The following is a 22,183-nucleotide window of genomic DNA, read 5'->3' on the forward strand; positions in this document are numbered from 1 at the left end:
CGTGAAGGAGTGAAGATTGGGATTGAATGAGCAAGGAGAATGGAACTCTGAGAAGGAGCCAGGGATGGGGAGGAGACAAGGGACAAGTTAGAGGGGATGGTGCAGGAGGGGTTAAGCTTGGTGAAAACAGACAGCAGTGTCTGTGCCCACTAGAGCACACTCTGCTACAGAGCCTGGAATGGAATTCAAGATTCCTGAGTCTCACCATTCTTCTGCTGTCAGCAAATAACTGTGAAAACCAGTGGTAAAGTGTATGTTTCTAGTGCTTGTCCACACCGAGGATGACAACATACTGTTGCTATCAATTACTCCCTTCGCTTAAGCAGCAGAGGTTTGCTTGATGGATCTAAAAGGTTCCAGCCCCACTGATAGCCCATGTGGATGTCATATGATGTCACATGATGGAATTTCTGGGGTTTTTTCTATTTTTTAAAAATCCTATGCAAGTATATACAAGAAAACTGCATTAAAAGAACATTACTAAGGTTGCAAAGACAAGCACTCAAAAGTTTGGCTATGCCAGAATTAAGATGTTTCTTGCAACTGCAGTTAGGCCCCATTGTGCACATGCACTGTAATAATCTTTAATTCCATTACTGCCTGCTATATTACAGAGGACCTTAGACCTGCTCTGGGGATGAACTGGAGTTGTATAGTAAATGGGACTCTTTTTGGTAGGACTCTAGCCTCATTTGTTGCAGAAGTTGGAAACTGAAATAAATGAAGCGGGGGATTGCAGGAAAAGAAAGGATAGCCTCATAAATAAGAACACTGAGTGCTGTCCTAGGGAACTGGATTTTATCCCCACGTCTGTCATAGAATTCCTGTGTGATGTTGGGCAGGTCACTTAAGCCAAATCTCTTAAAGCTGGTCACTATTTTTATGTTCCTCATTTTCTGGTAGCCCAGCTTGAGACCCTGGGGCTGATTTGCAGAAGTGCTGAGCTCTCACATCTGCACTGAAGTCATCGGGAGCTGTGCTTGAATATATGAACTTCTATACAATGCCAAGTATTCTGCAAAATCAGGTCCTAGATAGCTCAGATTGGACACCCAAAATTGGTAATTTGTTTGTGTTAGTCGCACTGTGCATCAGTTCTCCGTCTGTAAGATGGGGATAATACCACACCTCCTCTTCACAGGGATAGTGGGAATATAGATTAATTAATGTGTGTGATTCACTCAGATACTATAATGATGACTACTACAGAAAAACGGATGAAGAAATTAATAATTCTGTATCTAGAGCAGGGTTTGAATTCGTGTAGTAAAGAAAGCCAATGGCCACACTTTGAACAATGAGAAAAAACTTTGGAAGCTGCTCATTAATAGAGCACTATCCATCTTGTGTGTAGTATCTCACTGATGAGCGCACCAGTGCCAAGGCAAACCCTATATTATGAACAGGACTATGCACAGCAAAGAAGTAACAAATTTCCTACTGATCTGCATAGCTGCAGCCTATGGTTCCTGGGAGGCTTTGTCTCTGCCCCAGCAGGAGATGTGACATGGGAAACCAAAGACTGCATCTAAAGTGTACAGAAATTGTGGTATCTCTACACTTCCTGGAGGACTTAGTCTATGCACACTGTTTACTGAATAAGATGGGTCCTGTGAAAAAAATAGTTCCTGATCATCTAATTAGAGACTGTATCATATTTCAGGTTCCACAGACAACCTTGATACTGGTATTTTCTATCTTTTGAGCGCTTGACTTTGCAACTGTAATAAGGTTCTTTTAACATAGTTTTCTGTGTAATTGTGTATGGAGCGATGGGACTGCCTACAACAGCATGTGGGCCATCAGCAACTGCTAGTAGCAGAGATGAAACACTACCTGGTTGAGAACCACTGGTCTAACTGATCACCATATTTGGGGTCGGGAAGGAATTTTCACCCAAGTCAGATTGGCAAGGATCCTCAGTGTTATTTGCCTTGTTGTGCAGCATGGGGCAGGAGTCACTTGCAGGTTTAAACTAGCATAAATTGTGAATTCTCTGTAACATGAAGTCTTTAGACCATGATTTGAGGACTTCAGTAACTCAGCCAAAGGTTAGGGGTCTATTTCAGGAGTGGATGGGTGAGGTTCTGTGGCAGTGTGCAGGAGGTCAGACTAGATGATCACTATGGTCCCTTCAGACATTAAAGTCTATGACTAAGTAACCTTGCACAAGGTTATAAAGTTATCTTATATCAAGATCACTGGGAATAAAGGTTTCTTCAGGCCTCTGACAAGTTCTGTCCGTCCCTGTCATCCTATTCTTCCTCCCTTTATCTCTCACTGTGTTCGTTAGGGGATACCATGTTTTCTTCCCTCCCATTCTGTGCTTTTTCAGCTCATCCAGTTCTGCTCCAAAATGGTTTTACTCTTTCTTAATCAAACACATGCAGCCTGGCACTGGAGCTGGATGAAACATGGGATTTCCAGTTAATGGGAAATACTGCTGTTTCAAAATTTGAGTATGGTCTGAATTGGGCCAAAACCAGAATTTTCAAAATTTCCTCCCAACTGGAACTTTCCCAAAAAATTCAGTTAGGAAATACCGACACAGTATTTTATTTCCGAAACTAAATCTGTTCCCCTGACCCCAACAGCTGGTGAGTGAGACTGTCTGTCATTCTTGGGTAATTGTCATTATTGCCCAAGTAAGTGGCAGGAAACCTTTCTGCTGGAATCCTGCCTTTGATTTGTCAAAAGTTCGCTGGACCCGAGATGTTTCCATGAAACCTGTTGGGTGTTCTGCAAATCGGTATTTTCTGATAGAACTCTGTTTTCTCAGAAAACTTCTGACCAGCTCTTCCTGGCACCTTTGGATCTCTTATATACTCCAGAATCTTTTCCCCTGGCTGTCAAGTTCCAGACTTGCCTTGTCATCATTCTCAGAAGTTTTGAAGGCAGTGGGAGCTGCTGGGCGCTCAGCATTTTGGCAATCAGGCCACTTACTTACTTGTCAAACTTCAGGCACCCATTTTCTAAAAACTTGGCATTAGAGCATATTAATGAAGTATTGCACATTTAATAATTTTCATTATATTTTATAATGTGATTGGCATCCTTTTGATTGTGTTGTCAATTGTCATTATAGCCAGCTTTCCTCACAACTGCTTTCCAGAACTTATCATTCTTTGCAAAGCTGATCTGCAGCCTTAGGCTTTTTCATTTGCTTTGATAACTTATTAAACCAAAGATATGCTTGGCTAAGTCTAATTCTAATGTGTAGCTAAGTGTTCAGCCAAACACTGAACATTTAAAGTTGATATTGCTTAACATTCTGCGTCAGGGTATGCAACCACTACTATGACCAGTATATGCTATTAACAATTCTTAGCCACATTCACTCTTCATTTCAATCCCAGCCCTTTAAATATTTACTGTTAATTTTTGATCCAGCACTGGCTAGACTTACATGCTAATTCTAAGCACCAGCAGGGTTATCAGAGAGCCTGTCTACTCTTTTTTTTTTTTTTGTTTTTGTGCACAGTCAACATTTGGTTGGAACTGGAATGAACAAGTTTAAACCATTGTAGCTGTCACTTGATATTTCTATTTTAATATAGCTGGCCGCTATAATAATCCCTGACATTAAACTGAACTGGTGTTGAATTGCTAAGGAGTGCTAGGCGTTGTATTTATAATAGAGGTTATAATAAAACCGAAGCAAGAAATTGGTGATTTTATTTTAGAATATTGCTATGCATATACAAATATTTGACCTCACAAGCAGTTGTTCATTACAACAGTTTTGGAATGTACTTAGAAGGAACTTATTTTTAATGAGTTATTTTTTCTTTTAACCCAATATACTTACCAGATTACCATCGCTGTGTAAATTTGCTAAACAATACTAACACTAATATATTTCGCTCTGAGATGTTTTTAAGCATTTTGTTGTAGAAAAATTCTAAGTATAAAATTAGCTTTGGCTTTAGCTTGCTCTCCATGAGACAGAGGAGTTGAAATTCAGTTAGAATTTTGTTCTCAGAGCACCTCTCTTTCTTTACGATTTGTTTTTTTGGTTCAAATTTTAGGCACAGAACCAATGTATGGATCCCAGCTGTTGTCTGGAGCTAATTACAGTACGCATAATTCATTAACCTGCAGTACGGAACTGCTATACAACGTAAGAGAAATAATTAGTTTTAAAAAAAACTAATACCTATATAAATGAATTTAAAAAGTGTTTGAAATAACACTGGAGGTTCTCTTATGATTACTCCATATCAATTGTAGTAAAAAATTCTAAACATGAGATCATATATAGAAGACAGCTCATTAGTATACAGATATATATACTTCAGGAAATATCTTTAATTTTAAGAAGCTGTTTACTGCATCTTATAGTGCACATTATTGAAAGGGACCAGTTAAGCCTACCAGTTTGTTTTGTTTATGTCAGACGGAGCCAGATACATGTTTATGATTCTGTTTGCACTTCTTTTCGTTTTTTGTGAGCAGTAAAATAATAAAACTTATTATAGTCCTTCTTGTGAACATCGTTTGTCTTTCAGGGGTGAGGCCAAAACCAGTGAGGGGCTAGTGGTCACCACTTATCCCGGAACCTGGGTGTTTCACAGTGCTATGCTGTTGTAGCTCCCAACCTAGCTGCTTTATGAACAAACAAGCCGAGCCAGCAGCAGGTCACACCCCTGAGTGTCTGGGGCCAGGTCTTACAACTGCGACTTTAAATCGGTTTATAATATGCCAATCAATACGATTTACGCTGATATGCTGTTCACACGAACGTCGCTCATTATAATATCGAGTTAAACGGCTCCTTAAATCGATTTCGGGATCCTCACCCCAAACCGAGAAGGATGTAGCAGCTAATTCGGATAGTGATTAACATCGATAGGGTTCGTGCTGGGCGGAAATCGACGTATTGGCCTCGGGCGGCATCCCAGAGTCAGCACTGACCGCTCTGACAGCAATAATCTGAACTCGGATGCAGCGGGCAGCGGTAAAAACAGGAAAAGCGCCCGCGAATTTTGTAATCTAAATTCCTAGCTTGAGCCCAGTCTGAGATTAGCTTCCTATCAGACGGCTATGCGCTAGGCAGTCTGAAATCGAAAAAGGCTCCAGCAGACCTACCGATCCGGAGTACATGTAGCCGTCGTAGGTTTTATAAACTCTCTCGAGTTGATTACCTACTCTTATTTGATCTATCTGTCTGTTATGATGGGGAGACAAATCTGTTGTATTCCAGCTCCGTACAGGGTCTATCAACATACGGAAATGCCAAAGGTCGTTGAATAAAACAAACTACCAGGATTAATACAGCGCTGCGCCCTTAGAGCAACAGGCGTACGGGAACCCACGAGACTCAAATTTAGGGACGCTTCCATGAAGGGGGGCGATGGGGTACTGAAGAGCGACTCCAGCTATCCCACAGTTCCACAGCAGTACTCTGAAAATTATTTGCATTCTGAGCTGGCTACCCAATGTCTGTAGGGTTCAAAACACAGTGGTCTGGCTGTGTTCAGGTACGTCCTCAGTTATTCTCCCCCCCCACCACGTTGAAAAAAAAAAAAAGGAAATTGCTTCATTGGCGTTTGTCAATGCACTCCGTTGAAAAGGCGCCAACTAGTGTCGGCCCTGCTGCATCCAAAGGAGGGGTATGGCTGTACCCAGCCACCACCCGGCGGCAATTTTTCTGCCCCATCAGGCACTGTGCTCCAACCCGGAATGGGAACAGTATGGATAGCTGAGGAAAAGCTACCACGCGTGCAAACACGCTCACTGAAGTCGATGGTAGCTTTGGACATGGACGCAACACTCGATTTCGGATCCCACTGTGACGCGCTATAACCCCGATTTTATTGATTGTTTTGTAATATCGGTTTAAGCTAATTCGAAATAATCGTGCAGTGTAGACGTACCCTGTGTATAGCTGCAGCCCTGGTCCAGCAGCTCTGACCCCCAGCAGCCTTCCAGCAGTACACCAGCCACGCTCTGGCTTCCCCCAGGCTTGGTTACTATGGGCAGGGTGCCCTAACACACTCTCAGTCCTGAATTTTCCCAAAACGTGTGTTCTGCACTTACCAGCCCTCTCCTGGACAGTTCAGACTTTAAGGTTTGTTGCTCCTGTACAGAGTCAATATTCAACAGTTTGGTCCTTTTATATGGAGTTACCAAAAAGTTCAGTTTAAACGCAGCACTTGGTTTAGATTAAAAAATAAAACAAGTTTATTAACAAAAGAAGATAGGATTTTAAGTGAATTCAAGTATAGGAGATAAAGTTAGAAATGGTTACAAGCAAATAAAAGTGCAAAAACATCTTAAGTCTAGAACTTAATTTAGCAAGTGTTGATTCAAGGATTTGCTTAAGATAGCCTTTCTGACCTACAGTCTTCCAGGAAGATGACGACTGACTTTTTCTTTCATCAGGATCACACCCAGAATCCCAAAGGTGCTGGTGCCTTTGTCTTCTGAGGTGAAAGAGAGAGAAAGCATGGAGTTTTCTGCTCCTTTGATTTATAGTCCAGTGAACCCCTGAAATGGATTCTTCTGATTATCCCTCAAAGCAAAGTTTATTCAATCAGTAAAGAAAGTGACATGGAGTCTGGTAGTGAATAGGACTCGATGCTTTTTCTTACCACCTGTGTTTTCTGAAATGCAAATTTGCTTTGTCTCCTGCTGTCTCCTCCACCTGCTGTCTTGAGTACCCTGTTTACTACTTATATTTAAATTGAGGTAAAAACACATTCCTTATTTAGGATAGATATGTTTAACAACCTTTACCTAGGCGGGATTGTGTGGTTTTGTATATGTGATAGCATTATACAGGAGGATTTCATAACTTTACATGTAATGGTACATACATACATATCGCCATGATGTTATTGACCAGCACATTATTAGTTTTTAAATGATACATCATAAGGCATATTTTGTACCGAGATTATTACAGTAGTATGTAGGATGTGGATAGAGAGGTGCTTTCGGTCATACAGTATTTTCACAGTATCTCCCTGAGTCCAAGTAATTTTTGGTGGAAAAACTACGTGGGATACTAAAGATGGGATTATTGTCATCCTCTTTCTGTTCTTCTGTACGTATTACCAGGGGTTCATACCTTAAACTACTCTTATTCCCAGGGGATTTGGAAATCCCTGATGTTAGCAGACTCCACAGATCCACTACTTCCAGACTGATTTTGTGCTAGTTTACTTCGTTCCATGGCATATGCCCCCACTCACAGCCCCCATATTACAATCATGCAAAACAATGTTAAGTAATAGAGTTTTGTGAGAATATAAAAAGAGAGATGGGTTTTATTCATAGGAATTAGCACCGTGAAACAGAGCAAAGATCCACATACTCCATTATCCTGTTTCCAACAGTGGCCTGTACCAAATGCTTCTTTAAAAAGACCCTTCTAAAAACAATTTTTATCCTATCTTATATAACTGTGTCTGTTTTCATTACCCATATAAATGTCTAACCTTTTGATTCCTACTAAGGTCAGGACTCAGTTATCTTGTGGCAATGAATTGCATAGGTCTATTATGTATTCTGTAAAGAAAATATTTCCTTCTAAGAATTTTAAATTTTGTTGCCTTGTTCTTGTATTATAAAGAGTATATAAGTAGGCACAACTGATTTATCTCTTGTGTACCATTCCTTATTCTGAATACCATTTTTTGTTTCACCTCTTATTTATGACTTCTCTAAACAGTGGTAGTCTTTTCAGTCTTTTCTCCACAAAAGTGTTCTATGCCTCTATCCACTTCTGCTACTTGTCTTTGGATGCCTTTTCCCCCTCTTTACATTTTTTAAAAAGAGATGGTGAGCGGAACTGAACAAATTATTCCAAATGAGGATGGTTTATATAAAGGCAGTATAATATCCTCTTTATTATTTTTTATCACATCCTTGTGCATGCTAACGTTACTTTCTTTTTTGACTTCCTGTGTGCACTGATCAAAGATTTTCATTGAGCAGTCCTCACAAGTGCCCAGGCTTTTTCTGAAGTGGTTACAGTTACTTTAGAACACTGTATGAATGGTACAGATTATTCTTTCCAATGTGCATTATCTTGCATTTGTCAGCATTGAATTACATATGTCAATATGCTGCTCATCCACATACCATGTAGCTTCTCCAGGCCACTGGGAAGATCTGCATAGTCTTCTGTATTCTTAACAAACATAAAAAATGCTGAATTCCAATGATCCCTAACCAGCAGAAGGCAAAAGAGTCTTGTGGCAGCTTTAAGTTGTACCAAGGGCCCTAGAAACCCCAAGAATCAAGAGAGTGTGAAGATGACATAGCCACCTTTGTTGAATCACTTGGGTTGTAAGCATATCTGCAGTATTTTGGGGTTCACATTGTTGGGATTCCTTCCAAGATCTTTTCCACTAGGCTTATCCAGAATACCTTGTCCAGTTCCAAGATCTTTTCCACTAGGCTTATCCAGAATACCTCNCACCAAAGCAGACTATTGTATATATGAATTAAATAGATCCATAAAAACAAATGGCTTTGACCAGCATTAGAGAAGTCTCCTGTGCCTGTCTATCTCCTTCCTGCTTCAGTGCTGAGACTTTGTGTCATTAATGATAATAATCAGACCTATCTCTTACATAGTGCTTCTCATCAGTAGATCTCAAAATGCTTTACCATCGTGAGTAATAGCATTATCCCAATTTTACAGATGGGGAAATTGAGGCATAGATAAGTAAATGACTTGCCCAAGGTCATCCAAAAGGTCAGTGACCGAGCCAAGAATAGAGTCCAAGGCCAAGTCTGCAGTAGAGACCTATATTGGTATAGCTGCATCGCTCAGGGGTGTGAAAAATCCACCCTCCTGAGAGACATAGTTCTACCGACCTAAGCGCGGGGCAGACAGAGCTATGTCGAGAGGAGAAGCTATCGCAGAGGTGGATTAACTACGCCAACAGGAGAAGCTGTCCTGTCAGCATAGTAGTGTCTTCGGTGCAGCTGTGCCGCTATAGCGCTGTTCTTGAAGACAAGCCCCAAGTCTCCTGAGTCCTAATCCAGTGCCTGAGATGCTAGGCTGCACTGCTTCCCCTTAGATCAAGAGAAGTAAAATAAATTTTAAATACAGTTGCCCTCAGTTTATGCTCTTCTTAAAAGGAAGTGGAGTTTTGTGATGTAAAAATATAAAAGGTGTGGATATACAGACTGATGAATTACATACTGCTATTGCTTATAGACAGATATATTATAGACAGATATATTTAAAACAAATATTTACAGTTTATTACAAATATATAATATTAATCAAATATTTGTGCAGGTTTTGGAAAGGAACTTTTTGAGTCTGATTTAGACAGAATAATGGATCATATTGAGGCTGCAATGGCAATGGTGCCAGTCCTGAAACAAGCAGACATCATTAACATAGTTGCTGGTCCTATCACATATTCTCCAGACATTCTTCCTATGGTGGGACCGCATCAGGGTGTCAGAAATTACTGGGTAGCAATTGGCTTTGGGTGAGTAAATTCATCACACCATTAACTTTTGTCCATCATGTATTAAAGTAAAGCTAATTAAAATTGCATTTAACTTCAGCATCACTGACTTTGTTTTTTTAAATATACTGGACACTACCCTGTGCCTACAAGTGACCTCAACCATCTGATCATGTGCATCATATATTTTGCCATATATTTGTCACCACTCCCACCATCCTGTGGCTCTTTCTCACCAGCTCTTTTTCTGTTCTTGCTCCTTTTCTTCTGCAACATGGAATAGTTAACCTCAAGGCCAATATCATTGTTGCCTTGTGGACCTGCAGGAAATGAGTAGTGTTTAAAATACTGTGTTCACCAATATAGAATCTTGTCAGCACCAAAGCAGACTATTGTATATATGAATTAAATAGATCCATAAAAACAAATGGCTTTGACCAGCATTAGAGAAGTCTCCTGTGCCTGTCTATCTCCTTCCTGCTTCAGTGCTGAGACTTTGTGTCATTAATGATAATAATCAGACCTATCTCTTACATAGTGCTTCTCATCAGTAGATCTCAAAATGCTTTACCATCGTGAGTAATAGCATTATCCCAATTTTACAGATGGGGAAATTGAGGCATAGATAAGTAAATGACTTGCCCAAGGTCATCCAAAAGGTCAGTGACCGAGCCAAGAATAGAGTCCAAGGCCAAGTCTGCAGTAGAGACCTATATTGGTATAGCTGCATCGCTCAGGGGTGTGAAAAATCCACCCTCCTGAGAGACATAGTTCTACCGACCTAAGCGCGGGGCAGACAGAGCTATGTCGAGAGGAGAAGCTATCGCAGAGGTGGATTAACTACGCCAACAGGAGAAGCTGTCCTGTCAGCATAGTAGTGTCTTCGGTGCAGCTGTGCCGCTATAGCGCTGTTCTTGAAGACAAGCCCCAAGTCTCCTGAGTCCTAATCCAGTGCCTGAGATGCTAGGCTGCACTGCTTCCCCTTAGATCAAGAGAAGTAAAATAAACTTTAAATACAGTTGCCCTCAGTTTATGCTCTTCTTAAAAGGAAGTGGAGTTTTGTGATGTAAAAATATAAAAGGTGTGGATATACAGACTGATGAATTACATACTGCTATTGCTTATAGACAGATATATTATAGACAGATATATTTAAAACAAATATTTACAGTTTATTACAAATATATAATATTAATCAAATATTTGTGCAGGTTTTGGAAAGGAACTTTTTGAGTCTGATTTAGACAGAATAATGGATCATATTGAGGCTGCAATGGCAATGGTGCCAGTCCTGAAACAAGCAGACATCATTAACATAGTTGCTGGTCCTATCACATATTCTCCAGACATTCTTCCTATGGTGGGACCGCATCAGGGTGTCAGAAATTACTGGGTTGCAATTGGCTTTGGGTGAGTAAATTCATCACACCATTAACTTTTGTCCATCATGTATTAAAGTAAAGCTAATTAAAATTGCATTTAACTTCAGCATCACTGACTTTGTTTTTTTAAATATACTGGACACTACCCTGTGCCTACAAGTGACCTCAACCATCTGATCATGTGCATCATATATTTTGCCATATATTTGTCACCACTCCCACCATCCTGTGGCTCTTTCTCACCAGCTCTTTTTCTGTTCTTGCTCCTTTTCTTCTGCAACATGGAATAGTTAACCTCAAGGCCAATATCATTGTTGCCTTGTGGACCTGCAGGAAATGAGTAGTGTTTAAAATACTGTGTTCACCAATATAGAATCTTGTCAGCACTCTTTCTTAGTATACATCTTTCAGTTTATTTGTGCAAATAACTTTGGACCATATTGGGTATGTCTACACAGAATTAAACAACCATTTCTGACCTGGGCCAACTGATTCAGCTTCCTGGGGCTTGGGCTGCAGGGCTGTAAAATTGTTGTGTACTCATTCAGGCTTGGGCTGGAGCCTGAGCTCTGGGACTCCATGAGTGGGGAGTGTCCCAGAGCCAGCTCCAGCCTGAGCCCAAACATCTACACAGCAATTTTTAGCCCTGCATCTCAAGCCTCGTAAGCCCAAATCAGCTGACCCAAGCTAGCTGCAGCCATGCCACAGCTCTTTTATTCCAGTATAGAAGTACTCATTGTCTTCTCCACGGGCTATTTTGCAGATGCGAAAGATTGTACAATTCCAGTTGTGGCAAGGATGAGTGGAACAAAGGAAACTTAACATTTGAGGTGCCGAATGGAATGTTATATGTTTTGTGGAGAGGGTTGAAGTACTAAGCAGAGGGTACTAAATGGTATTGGGAGTTGTAGAAGAGGTGTGCCAGGTGAGAGTTGTGGGGGTGCTAGAGGTTGTGAAGATGGATACTGTAGGTGAGTGTTGTTAGATGTGGGTGGCGTATACTGGGAGAAGATAGTGTTTGAGGACATCTGAGTGGTACTGCTCATTCTTTCTCTTTGAGATGTTCTTACATTAACCATGGTCTACAATTTATTCATCCTAAATTCTTTGCCACATTCAGTTACCTCAGCTGATAGAATATCAGGGTTGGAAGGGACCTCAGTAGGTCATCTAGTCCAACCCCCTGCTCAAGGCAGGACCAATCCCCAGATAGATTTTTGCCCCAGATCCCTAAATGGCCCTGTCAAGGATTGAGCTCACAACCCTGGGTTTAGGAGGCCAATGCTCAAACCACTGAGCTATCTCTCCCCCCATTGTGCCAAGATGAATGGTTAATTGCCTAATCATCAAATCAGAATCCAGTAAGTCCTTATCCACTTTTTCTTCACTTTACAAACCCTCATATATAAAACTATGTAAGAGATTAAGATGCTTTCCCAGGCTCCCAAAATAAAATTGATTTGATCATTTTGAATTGAATGATTAAGTATACTTGCTGTTCGAATTTAAGAGGTTTTAAAAATTTCACCTTTTAACTACACACTTAATATTCTTATCTAAAGCACTGGGTTCCAGAAAAGACTGCTTTGTTACATTAGTTGCATTGCCTGTGGGCCTTTTTCTCCTTCCATTGAAGTGATTTCTGTGGGAATAGGATTAAGGTATATATTGGACTGACTGGAGACAGCAGAGAGGGTTTTATTCCTATTATAAACTTAATTTTTAAAAAAGTATACATTTGTTTAGCTTCTGAACGTTATGATCCAAGGTTTAATGAGGATATTGATGAGACAGGGGTATCTGTATTTCAGATGTCATTGACACTCCACCATCCCCTAGCAGAACGCTAAAGAAGCAGATGTTTCCATGTATGATGTAATTTTGTGTGTACATTGTGTGTAGTCTTTAACTCAAGAGTTCCCAGTCAGAACATTGTGATTGAAGTCTTAGTGAGTGTGTGTGGTTTTTATGTAATCATTTATTATTTGTTTGACACCAACAGCTTGCTGTGCACTTTAATGTGTAGACAGGTTAATAATTATTATGGGCCGGATTGCTATCGCTACATATTATTAAATTGCCAGATATTTCCCATTATAAGACCTAGTTTTCAGTTTTTTATAACTTTGCCAAACTTTAAGCAGGTAGCCTTGAAATTTTGTCATGAGTGTCTGCCTTAGGCTAAATAAGTTTCTGCTAAAAAGTTTCAGCTGTTTCTGAGAACAAGGCTCAGGAAAAATATATTGGTTGGCCAATGTTAAAAATGTTGGCTCTTTTGTTTGAAAAGATCTAGAGCCTCCATGCTTTGGAATAGGGACTTGAAATTTGGCAGAAGGGTGGCCTTTGTGTCAGGGATGTGCCTTTTGTCATCTCTGTGAAAATTCATCCAAACTTGTCCAAGTTATTAGCCTGAGAAAAATCACTGATCACATATGCTTAATAGAGAATTGTGGGACATTCATTACAGAAATCTCTGAAGATTCCATCTATATAGGCATGCTCCAGCCTATATAGGCTGAGGAGGAATCTCTCTGCAATTGCAGTTCTGGCATGCTGTGGGCAGGGTTCAGTCCAGGCGCTGGAAGTCAGAGCAAGGAGCTTGCCTCTCTTGTGTTTTCAACTGTTATCTGGGCAGTGTAATGAGGAAGCTGCCTGACTGAAGTTCAAAGGTGACGAGAGCTGGATGGGGGAGTGGATGGGACAAGAGTTTGTGGAGGAGAGGTTGGGGTATGTGGACTGAGACTGGAGGCTGGGAGGGAAATTGGAACTTGGAGTTGAGGGAAGAAATGGGACAAGCTGGGTAAAGAGCGTGGGACTGGGAGCCAGCGGACAGAGGAGCCTGGAGCTGGTTGGACAAGCAGAGTAAGACTGGAAACCAGTGGGGTGGGGAAAGGGGAAGAGAGAGGAGACACCTCTGACAAGGAGCAGAGATTTGTGGGGAGAACTGACACTGGCTGTGCAAAAAGACGGGGACCAGGGGACAGGGTGAGGGTTTTTCTTTGTCTCTGGGGCAGGCAATAAAGCTACCAGAATAGAACTGCTTCCTGTAACTTCAAAGCTACATCTATGAGAGGCAGCTAACTTAGTTGCTGAAAATGAAAATAACAGTGGCTTTGAGTAATTCCTAGACAAAACATTACCAAACAGTGCAAAGAGAATTTGTAATAATTGATGCCTTTGTTGAAAAATTATTTCAAATGACTCAATATTGGAGGACTTGTTTGTTTTAAAGATATGGCATTATCCATGCTGGAGGTGTCGGAAAGTATCTCAGTGATTGGATCCTAGGTGGGGAGCCTCCTTTCGACCTGATAGAATTAGATCCCAATCGCTATGGAAAATGGTCCACCACCCAATATACAGCAACAAAAGCAAGAGAGTCTTATGGATTTAACAACATTGGTAAGAAGATAATTTATAAAGGATTTTCCATATCCTGAAATATAGGATTTTGCACTTGTGTAAAACACCTCCTTTCTTTTGTTGTGGATCAATAGAAAGATGAAGCCTGACTCCCCACTGCCTTGCAACTGGTGTAGTCACTTAGGCTTAGATGCACAAAAGGAATTAAGTGCCTAAGTCCCTGCTGATGCACCTGTAGTCAAACCCAGTAGGCGCCTACATTTTCAGGGTAAAGGTTCTCTGGGTGCCTAAGTGTCTGCCTCTGAGCAAGCTCACTGCTGCCTCACTCTAGGCATCTCTCCTGAGCCCCAGGATGAGTCACAAACCAGGGGAAGATAGGCATTTGGTTGCCTAAATCACATCTCAGGCAAGTTCACAAAACATTTGGGGTGGGAGGTCTTCCCTCATAACTTTTTGCCCAGTGGTTAGAGTACTCCTCTGGGATGTGGGAGTCCTGGGAGCAGGAGGACTGGATCCTTGGTTTCCCATGTGAGCATACGAACCACCAGGCTATAGAATCATTCTCATGCTTATGCACACTCGTTCACTCTCTCTCTGGCCCAAATGACTCTTCAAGCATTTAGCCAGAGTGCAACAGCTTCAACAGTAGACACTGAATACCCCATGCCCCAAGGGCTAGAGCATTCACTTGAGAGGTAACAGATCCCTGTTTGAATCCCTTCTCCCCTCATGTGAAGAGGGGCCTTGGGGGTCTCCCACATCCCAGATGAGTACACTAGGCTAAAAGGTATAAAGGAGGTTCTTCTCCCCAACCCCAGCTTCTTGCTAAAACAAAGTAGGCACCTAACTCCAGGTGAGGGTTCACAGCTGAGAACTAGCAGAGATTGGCACTCATCTCTTTGAGATGAGTGGGGCTTAGCACACACCCCTCTTGTCAGTAGCTCCCTGCCCAGCATGCTGGCTTTTGTGAATTGCACTCTAAGGATATGTCTACACTGAATGGAAAATTAATAGAAAACATTACCCTTCTGATTTGGTAGCATGAAACCAAATACCTCTAGAACAGAGGTTCTCAAACTGTGGTCCACAGACCACCAGTGGTCTGCGAGCTCCATTCAGGTGGTCCACAGATAGTTCTCTCTAAGGTGTGCGCCTGGGCGGCCGCACAGACAAGAATTAAGAGCCACCCATCTAATTAGTGGAGCCGCGCAGGCATGGCTCCACTAATTAGGTGCTTGGACCCTGGAAAAGACACACATGTAAGGTGAGGTGGTGGCCTTGAGGGAATAGGGGGTAGGTGGGAGGGGGAAATGGAGTGAGAGAGGTGGGGAGGGAAATTTGGGACGTGCAGGGCTGCGGCGGCCAGAGAAAAAGGCGACTTTCCCCAGCTCCAGGGCTACGGCTGCTGAGGAGAGACAGCCCTCCTTCTCAGCTTCAGCTCTGTGACTGCTGTGCCAGGGTAGAGACCCCCCCCACCTCCTTCCCAGCCCCACTTCGGGGGCTGCCACTGCGGGGGAGAGACCCCCCTCCTTCCCAGCCCCAGCTTGGGGACTGCTGTGGCTGGGGAGAGAGGGCACATCTATCGCATTAGAAAGGTAAGCCTGCTGATATTAAAATATGAGTTGTGTGCTTTTATTTGTAGAACAAAAAATGTTTATTATTAAGATTTTTTTTATATAGTGCTTTTATCCAAAGTGCTTTACAGTAGTTAGCTAACAGTACAAACAGCATTTGGAAAGGTCATTAAGTGGTCTGCTGAGACCCTCAGCAATTTTCAAGTGGTCCGCAAAAAAAAAGTTTGAGAACTATATTAGAAATATTTATTTTAGGTATGCAGTTGCTGACTTTAGTTTAACATGTTTTGCTTTCTTGGTGTATGATATTTAGTATGTCTCTTTTCTTTTTACCATCTTAGTTGGTTATCCTAAAGAAGAAAGGTTTGCTGGGAGACCTACAGAGAGAGTCAGTGGGCTTTATGAAGTGCTTAAATCTAAATGCTCAATGGGTTTCCATGCAGGATGGGAGCAACCTCATTGGTTCTACAAGCCTGGAGATGACATTGGATACAAGTAAATGAACAATTACCACTTTTGTATTGGTCTGTTGTCCAGAAGTCAAGAGTTGATTGAATCACGATTGATGGGAATCATATACTTTGGAGTCAGTTTAGCTAAAGAAGTACTCAGAAGCAACTGTTGTGTTATTTTTTTGGTTGTTCTGATTTTGTTATCTATATTTTAAAATTTGTTTCATTCTAAAGATACCTAAATTCTAGAGCACACACATAGAATTACACTGTAACTTTACTAACAGCTCTGGGTAAGGGGCAGCATGCAGCTGTATTGGCCAGGAGCAGACTAGAGAACAAACTGTAACTATAAAGTCACGTTTCCTTCCTTACTCCGCACTTGCTCTGCAGCGAGTAAATTATTTCATCTCTTTTCATGGAACTAGCTTACTCCCTCTGTGCAACCAGTGAGTAAAGGTGGTGGGGCCCAGGATCCTCCCCACCCTTTTCTGCTCTCCACTCCCTGCCTGTTTGTTTCCAGTGCGAGGTATCAGGCAAGAAATCCTGTTTTCCCATCCTCAGCTGTAGTCACAATTTGAGCAAGGCTCAGCAGGAAAGTAAGGGGAGCCCTATTCTTCCCTGTGCAGCCAGGTGAAGCCTTCAACAATCTAACCCATAATAAAGGACTCAGCAAAGTCAGCAGTACATTTACCCAGGGTTAATTAACGAACTAGAAATTTTTTCTTATACTTTAACTATTCAAACTGTTACACAGTTTCTTTCCAATTTTGTTTTTGAGTCTCGTGTTAAATGGATTAATATTTAACCCATTGTTACACTGAGGAAAATAATAGATAAACTACCTAAAATAAGAAAGGCTAAGTTCTAATGCTTTTGAATGACTTGCAAAACAGAAATTTTGAGGAATATATTTTGCCGAATAGATCACAAAATGGCTAGACTGTAAATAACCACATGTGTATTCTGTGTTTTGTGTGCATAAATACTCTGTTTCAGACCCAGTTTTGGGCGCACAAACTGGTTTGAACCTGTGGGTCGTGAATATAAGCAGGTTATGGAAAAAGTTGGTGTGATTGACCTGACACCATTTGGCAAGTTTATTGTCAAAGGGAATGATTCAGTTAAACTGTTGGATCACCTGTTCGCAAATGTCATTCCAAAGGTAAATAGGTCTGTAATAATGTTATTAACTTAGGGCCAGGCACACTGGAAGAGTTTCAGAAATGGGAGACAGGGAAATAGAGGCATAATAATGTGAACATCTCTGCATTTCATCTCACAGAAAGTTTAAAAAAAACACTAAAGAGGAATCCTCTGGAAATATTTTTATGTCAAATGAGATCTTTTGCTAGATCAAGACTATACACAGCAGAGATTATATTGGGTTAGCTCAGAGTAGTAAACACCTGTTAGACACCTTTGGCAGGCTCGTGAAACACACATCCTTTAGGTACCAAATCCTGCATGCCTTATTCACATGACTCAATGGGAACAATTGTGTGAATAAGGTAAGCACAATATTTGGCTTTGATGAACAGCAAACTTAAGAAAAAAAATTGACTGAATTTGCATTGGAAATCTAGTCTTCAATCAATTTTGGATTGAGAAAATCTTCTGTAACATACACATAACAAATATTTATAAAGATCTTGACCAAACCTTTATTTCGAGCATCTCATTTTTAATTTCTTTCATATGAAAAATGTGAAATTTCCATTATAAATCAAAATCCTGAGCAACAGGATATTAATCTTCTACTAATGAGGTTAAAAATAGAAGAAAGAGAAAGAGAGACTCATACTTTCTAATATAAGAGATATGGTTAAAGATTTTTGTATAAACACAAACATTTTGTTTTCACATTTTGCAGTAAGGACCTGCAAGAGCTCAAAGAATTTATTTTGGAAATGAAATGATTATATGTTCTGCTTTGTAGGTGGGTGCTACAAATATAAGTCACATGTTAACACCGAGAGGCCAAGTCTATGCTGAGCTAACCATCTCTCACCTATCTCCAGGGGAGTTTTTGCTGGTGACTGGTTCTGGGTCAGAGCTCCATGATCTGAGGTAAGTGTGTTTATAGATAGACAGTACACAGATAGATACCTCTGTGAGGGATGCCTTATTCTGTGAATTGTTCCATTGGAATCAGCGGGAATACTTGCGTATTTATGAACTAAACTTGAATAAGGGTGGCAAAAGTGGCTCAGTGTATTTATTTGCAAAGAACTTCAACAGCCTTGTTTGGTCCCCCAACTATGCCTTGGGATTTCTTAAGAAAACTTATCCGACTATATACTGTAAGATTTTGAATACTGCCTTCTTTATTTATTTTGTGAACTTTTTGAGAGACTTTGTTGTTAAGAGTTAAAACTGAACTTTTCACTAACAATTTAAATAAGTTGAGGAATCTACAGTGTATGATTATGTCAGGAATGTGTATCTGTTTTAAGAGATTTCTCACTGTGTTTACTGCTTGCTCTTCTTTGTTGCCTTTGTGGTTACACACATTCTGGATCTAAAGGCATATCCATTTTAAGTCCTATGATGCTTTCAACCCTCTATTCTGGGACCACTGTTTCCCCTTTTAAAACCTCTCATTCTCTAGCTCTGTACTAAACTGCCTCAATTATTGCACTTATCCAACATGTAAGAAAACTTATTTTACACCTATTATTAACCTGCCTTTGTGATGAAATTTACACTGCAATTGGATATCAAGAGGGTTGAGGGGGCCTGGAAAGAATCATATTCATAAAATTCCTTCCTTTCCTGTGCTTTTCTGCAGACTCAGGGATCAGGGAGGAAAGGGTAGAGGGCCTACCAGACACAGCTGCTTCATATACTGAGGAAGAAATGGAAGAAGGGGGAAGTAGACAGGGGCCTTGGCTACACTTGAGAGGTACAGCGCTGTTGGTGGCTTTATAGCACTGTAACTCACTCCCCCTCCACACTGGCAAGGCACATACAGCGCTGTATCTCCGTGGCTACAGTGCTGCATGTACTCCACCTCCCCGAGAGGAATAAAAAGTATAGCGCTGCTGCTGCAGCGCTGGGGTGCCAGTGTAAACAGGGAATAACCTTCGTACGCTGTAACTGACCTCCGGAAGCTTCCCATAATCCTTTTAAGTGAAGGTCCTGCTCTTTGTTTTGTTGTGAACTCCAGGCTCCCAAGCTGCTTATCAAAAAAACAAACACAGCTACTGTTTGCTGTGAATGAGCAGAGGCAGGGGGGCTCCCTTTGGAATGCCCACAGCTAGTGTTTGCTTGAAGAGAGGGGGAGGGAGAGGGCTTGAGGAGAGAAGCAGCGTGGCGGGCGGGCGGGGAGGAATCCGTTTCAGAGGGCTGCTTATCTGGTCTGTGAGGAAAAAAACAAACAGCTGTTTGCTTTCAGTGAGTGAGAGAGAGGTGGTGGAGGAGGTTGGAACTTGCAAGGCAGGGTGCTGACACAACGTCGGCTCCAAAAATCCACTCACTCTCTCCCCCACACTCCCTGTCACACTCCACCCCACCCCACTTCTTTTGAAAAGCACGTTGCAGCCTCTTGAACACTGGGACAGCTGCCCATAATGCACCGCTCCCAATGCCACTGCAGATGCTGCAAATGTGACCACGGCAGTGCGCTGGTAGCTGTCAGTGTGGACAGACTGCAATGCTTTTCCCTACTCAGCTGTACGAAGACAGGTTTAACTCCCAGCGCTGTACAGCTGCAAGTGTAGCCATACCCAGGGGAAGAGACTGCCCTGAAAACAGGAGAATGTGGGTTGTGCTGTTCAAAGCAAATAGGCTTTCTGGTTATTTTGGGACTATTTGTGTCCCAGAAGGGAAGAACTGGGTCTGGAAGCGAGAATCTGGTGAAATGTGGTACAAGAAGTAGATCCAGAATCTCCTTTTAGTTGTTGCTGCTCAGGAGTAAGAACAGCACTTGCAAGCCATACTGCTCCAGCTATTATCATAGCAGTGGAAGCAACAGGAACAAGAGCAGAAGGCTTTTGTCTGCAAAGCAGCAGCAGTAGCAGTTTCAGAAGCTCCTCATTTGCATGAACACTTTATTCTTTTTATGGCTTCCACAGGTCATGATGGTGGAGTGGCTGAGCACTAAGCCCTCTTTCACACTGCCCTGACTATCCTCAGGCTCAGTCAGGTTGGTGTGAAGCTGCCTTCCCTGGGATCAGGCCTTAGGATTTGGCCCATCATAATTAGTAATAAATAAATATTAGTAATTGCCAGATTAATGGGTTAAAGCAGATAGTTTGGTCAATATGTCTGGCTGCTGCCTCATACCCATGACTTCCATATTGTTTGTGTTTTGAAGCGCTGCTGAATACTTATATGGTAAGCTATTTGGGCTCTTCATTTGTCTGTGTGTACGTCGCCTAGCACAGTAGAGCACCAATCTTTGGTTGGGGCCTCAATGCACTACCACAAGATACAGAAGTTTTAATTATCATCATCGTACAGAACACTCACTTTGAATGTTACAATAAATCTATGGACTATGGCCCCAGGAACAAATGCTAAAATAATTACCTTGAATGAGAATGTTAATAAAACTCTTGTCCTTCACTTGCAGATGGATAGAAGAGGAGGCACTAAAGGGTGGATACAATGTTGAGATTAAAAACATTACAGATGAGATGGGAGTACTTGGCATAGCAGGTCCATTTGCACGAAAGGTTCTCCAGAAACTGACCATTGAGGATCTTAGCGATTCTGCATTTAAATTTCTTCAGTCCAGACATATTAAACTTTCTGATATTGCTGCTACTGCTATTAGGATATCCTATTCAGGTAAGAGGCAGGGAAAACAGACTATCAAAATAATTGGACAGCCAGGAAAATACCTGGTATGACTAAAATTATGTTGAAAAATGAAACTGATTATGTGTTTGAAATTATAAATAGACATAAATGAGAGAGAAATGGTACATTGATTGTCAAACATTTTCTGGTCAGGAACTAAGATTTCCAAGATCTTTCAAACAAAAATACTCCAAAGTGTATTTTTCTTTTTTTACAGAACTAAAGGCCAGTTTTGAAAACTGTGTGATCTTTGGCAGGAAACCAGTGTTAAGGAATGATTCTGAATTACTACTAAATTAGTATCTGTAAAGTGCCTTGAAAACTGAAAGCATAGGTGCTAAGTTTTTATTATCTCCCCTTTTTTCTGTGCCAGTCACTTTTTATTTTAATTTGTCTCTATGTGCATCTCTACCATACTGGGCCAAATTCAGAGCTCAGTCTGAGGCAGTCCACGTTGGTGTAACTGACATCTTCCAGTTTATGTATTACACCAGTGTAGACTTAGACTTGAGTGATTTACCAATTGATAATTTACATGTTCCTTAAACATCATCTCTGATCTTGGCCTTCTTTCCTGTCCTCTTCTCACTGAATCGTTTATTTTCCAGGTTTGGATCATCAGTTTAAATTAGAGTAATAGTACCATTGTTTATGTACTGAGGTACAATTCTTTCAGGAGCTCCTGTGGGGAAGGGAAATTTCTGCACTCTCTTACTAATGAGTTCTGTGAAATAGGGAAATTTAGCCCTAATTTTCATAGCACTTATCTCTGGAGTAATAGTGCTAGCACTAAATATATTGGGATTATTTAATTCTAGATTTGATTAGTCTGTTAACCTTGGTTTTATAACAGGTGAACTGGGTTGGGAACTCTACCACAGAAAAGAAGATTCTGCAATTCTGTACAATGTCATTATGGAAGCAGGCCAGGAAGAAGGAATCGATGACTTTGGAACTTATGCTCTGAATGCCTTAAGGCTGGAAAAAGCTTTCCGGGCCTGGGGAGCAGAGGTTTGAAAACAGTTATTTTTACCATTTGATTTTTTTTTTTAATACATGTTTTAGTTGCAGCTAGTGTGACAAAGTTCCTCCTCTACCTTGGTGGGTCCTGCGCTTATTGGCAGATTTGCTCACTTCAGTGATCTTCCCCACAGTCTGGGACAACTCCT

At 41.2% G+C, this 22,183-nt stretch overlaps 1 protein-coding gene across 1 annotated transcript in view; it reads left to right on the forward strand.

Moving 5' to 3' along the window:
• Nucleotides 1-22,183, forward strand: part of DMGDH (dimethylglycine dehydrogenase) — a 105,293-nt gene that overhangs the window by 56,373 nt on the left and 26,737 nt on the right. The window contains 7 exon segments of the mRNA XM_075066995.1: nucleotides 9,260-9,458; nucleotides 14,052-14,221; nucleotides 16,098-16,251; nucleotides 17,208-17,373; nucleotides 18,148-18,278; nucleotides 20,785-21,002; nucleotides 21,868-22,025. Of these exon segments, the coding sequence (XP_074923096.1) occupies nucleotides 9,260-9,458; nucleotides 14,052-14,221; nucleotides 16,098-16,251; nucleotides 17,208-17,373; nucleotides 18,148-18,278; nucleotides 20,785-21,002; nucleotides 21,868-22,025 (1,196 nt within the window).

The sequence above is a fragment of the Chelonoidis abingdonii genome, chromosome 6 (assembly GCF_003597395.2).
Source record: "Chelonoidis abingdonii isolate Lonesome George chromosome 6, CheloAbing_2.0, whole genome shotgun sequence".
Classification (NCBI taxonomy): domain Eukaryota; kingdom Metazoa; phylum Chordata; order Testudines; family Testudinidae; genus Chelonoidis; species Chelonoidis abingdonii.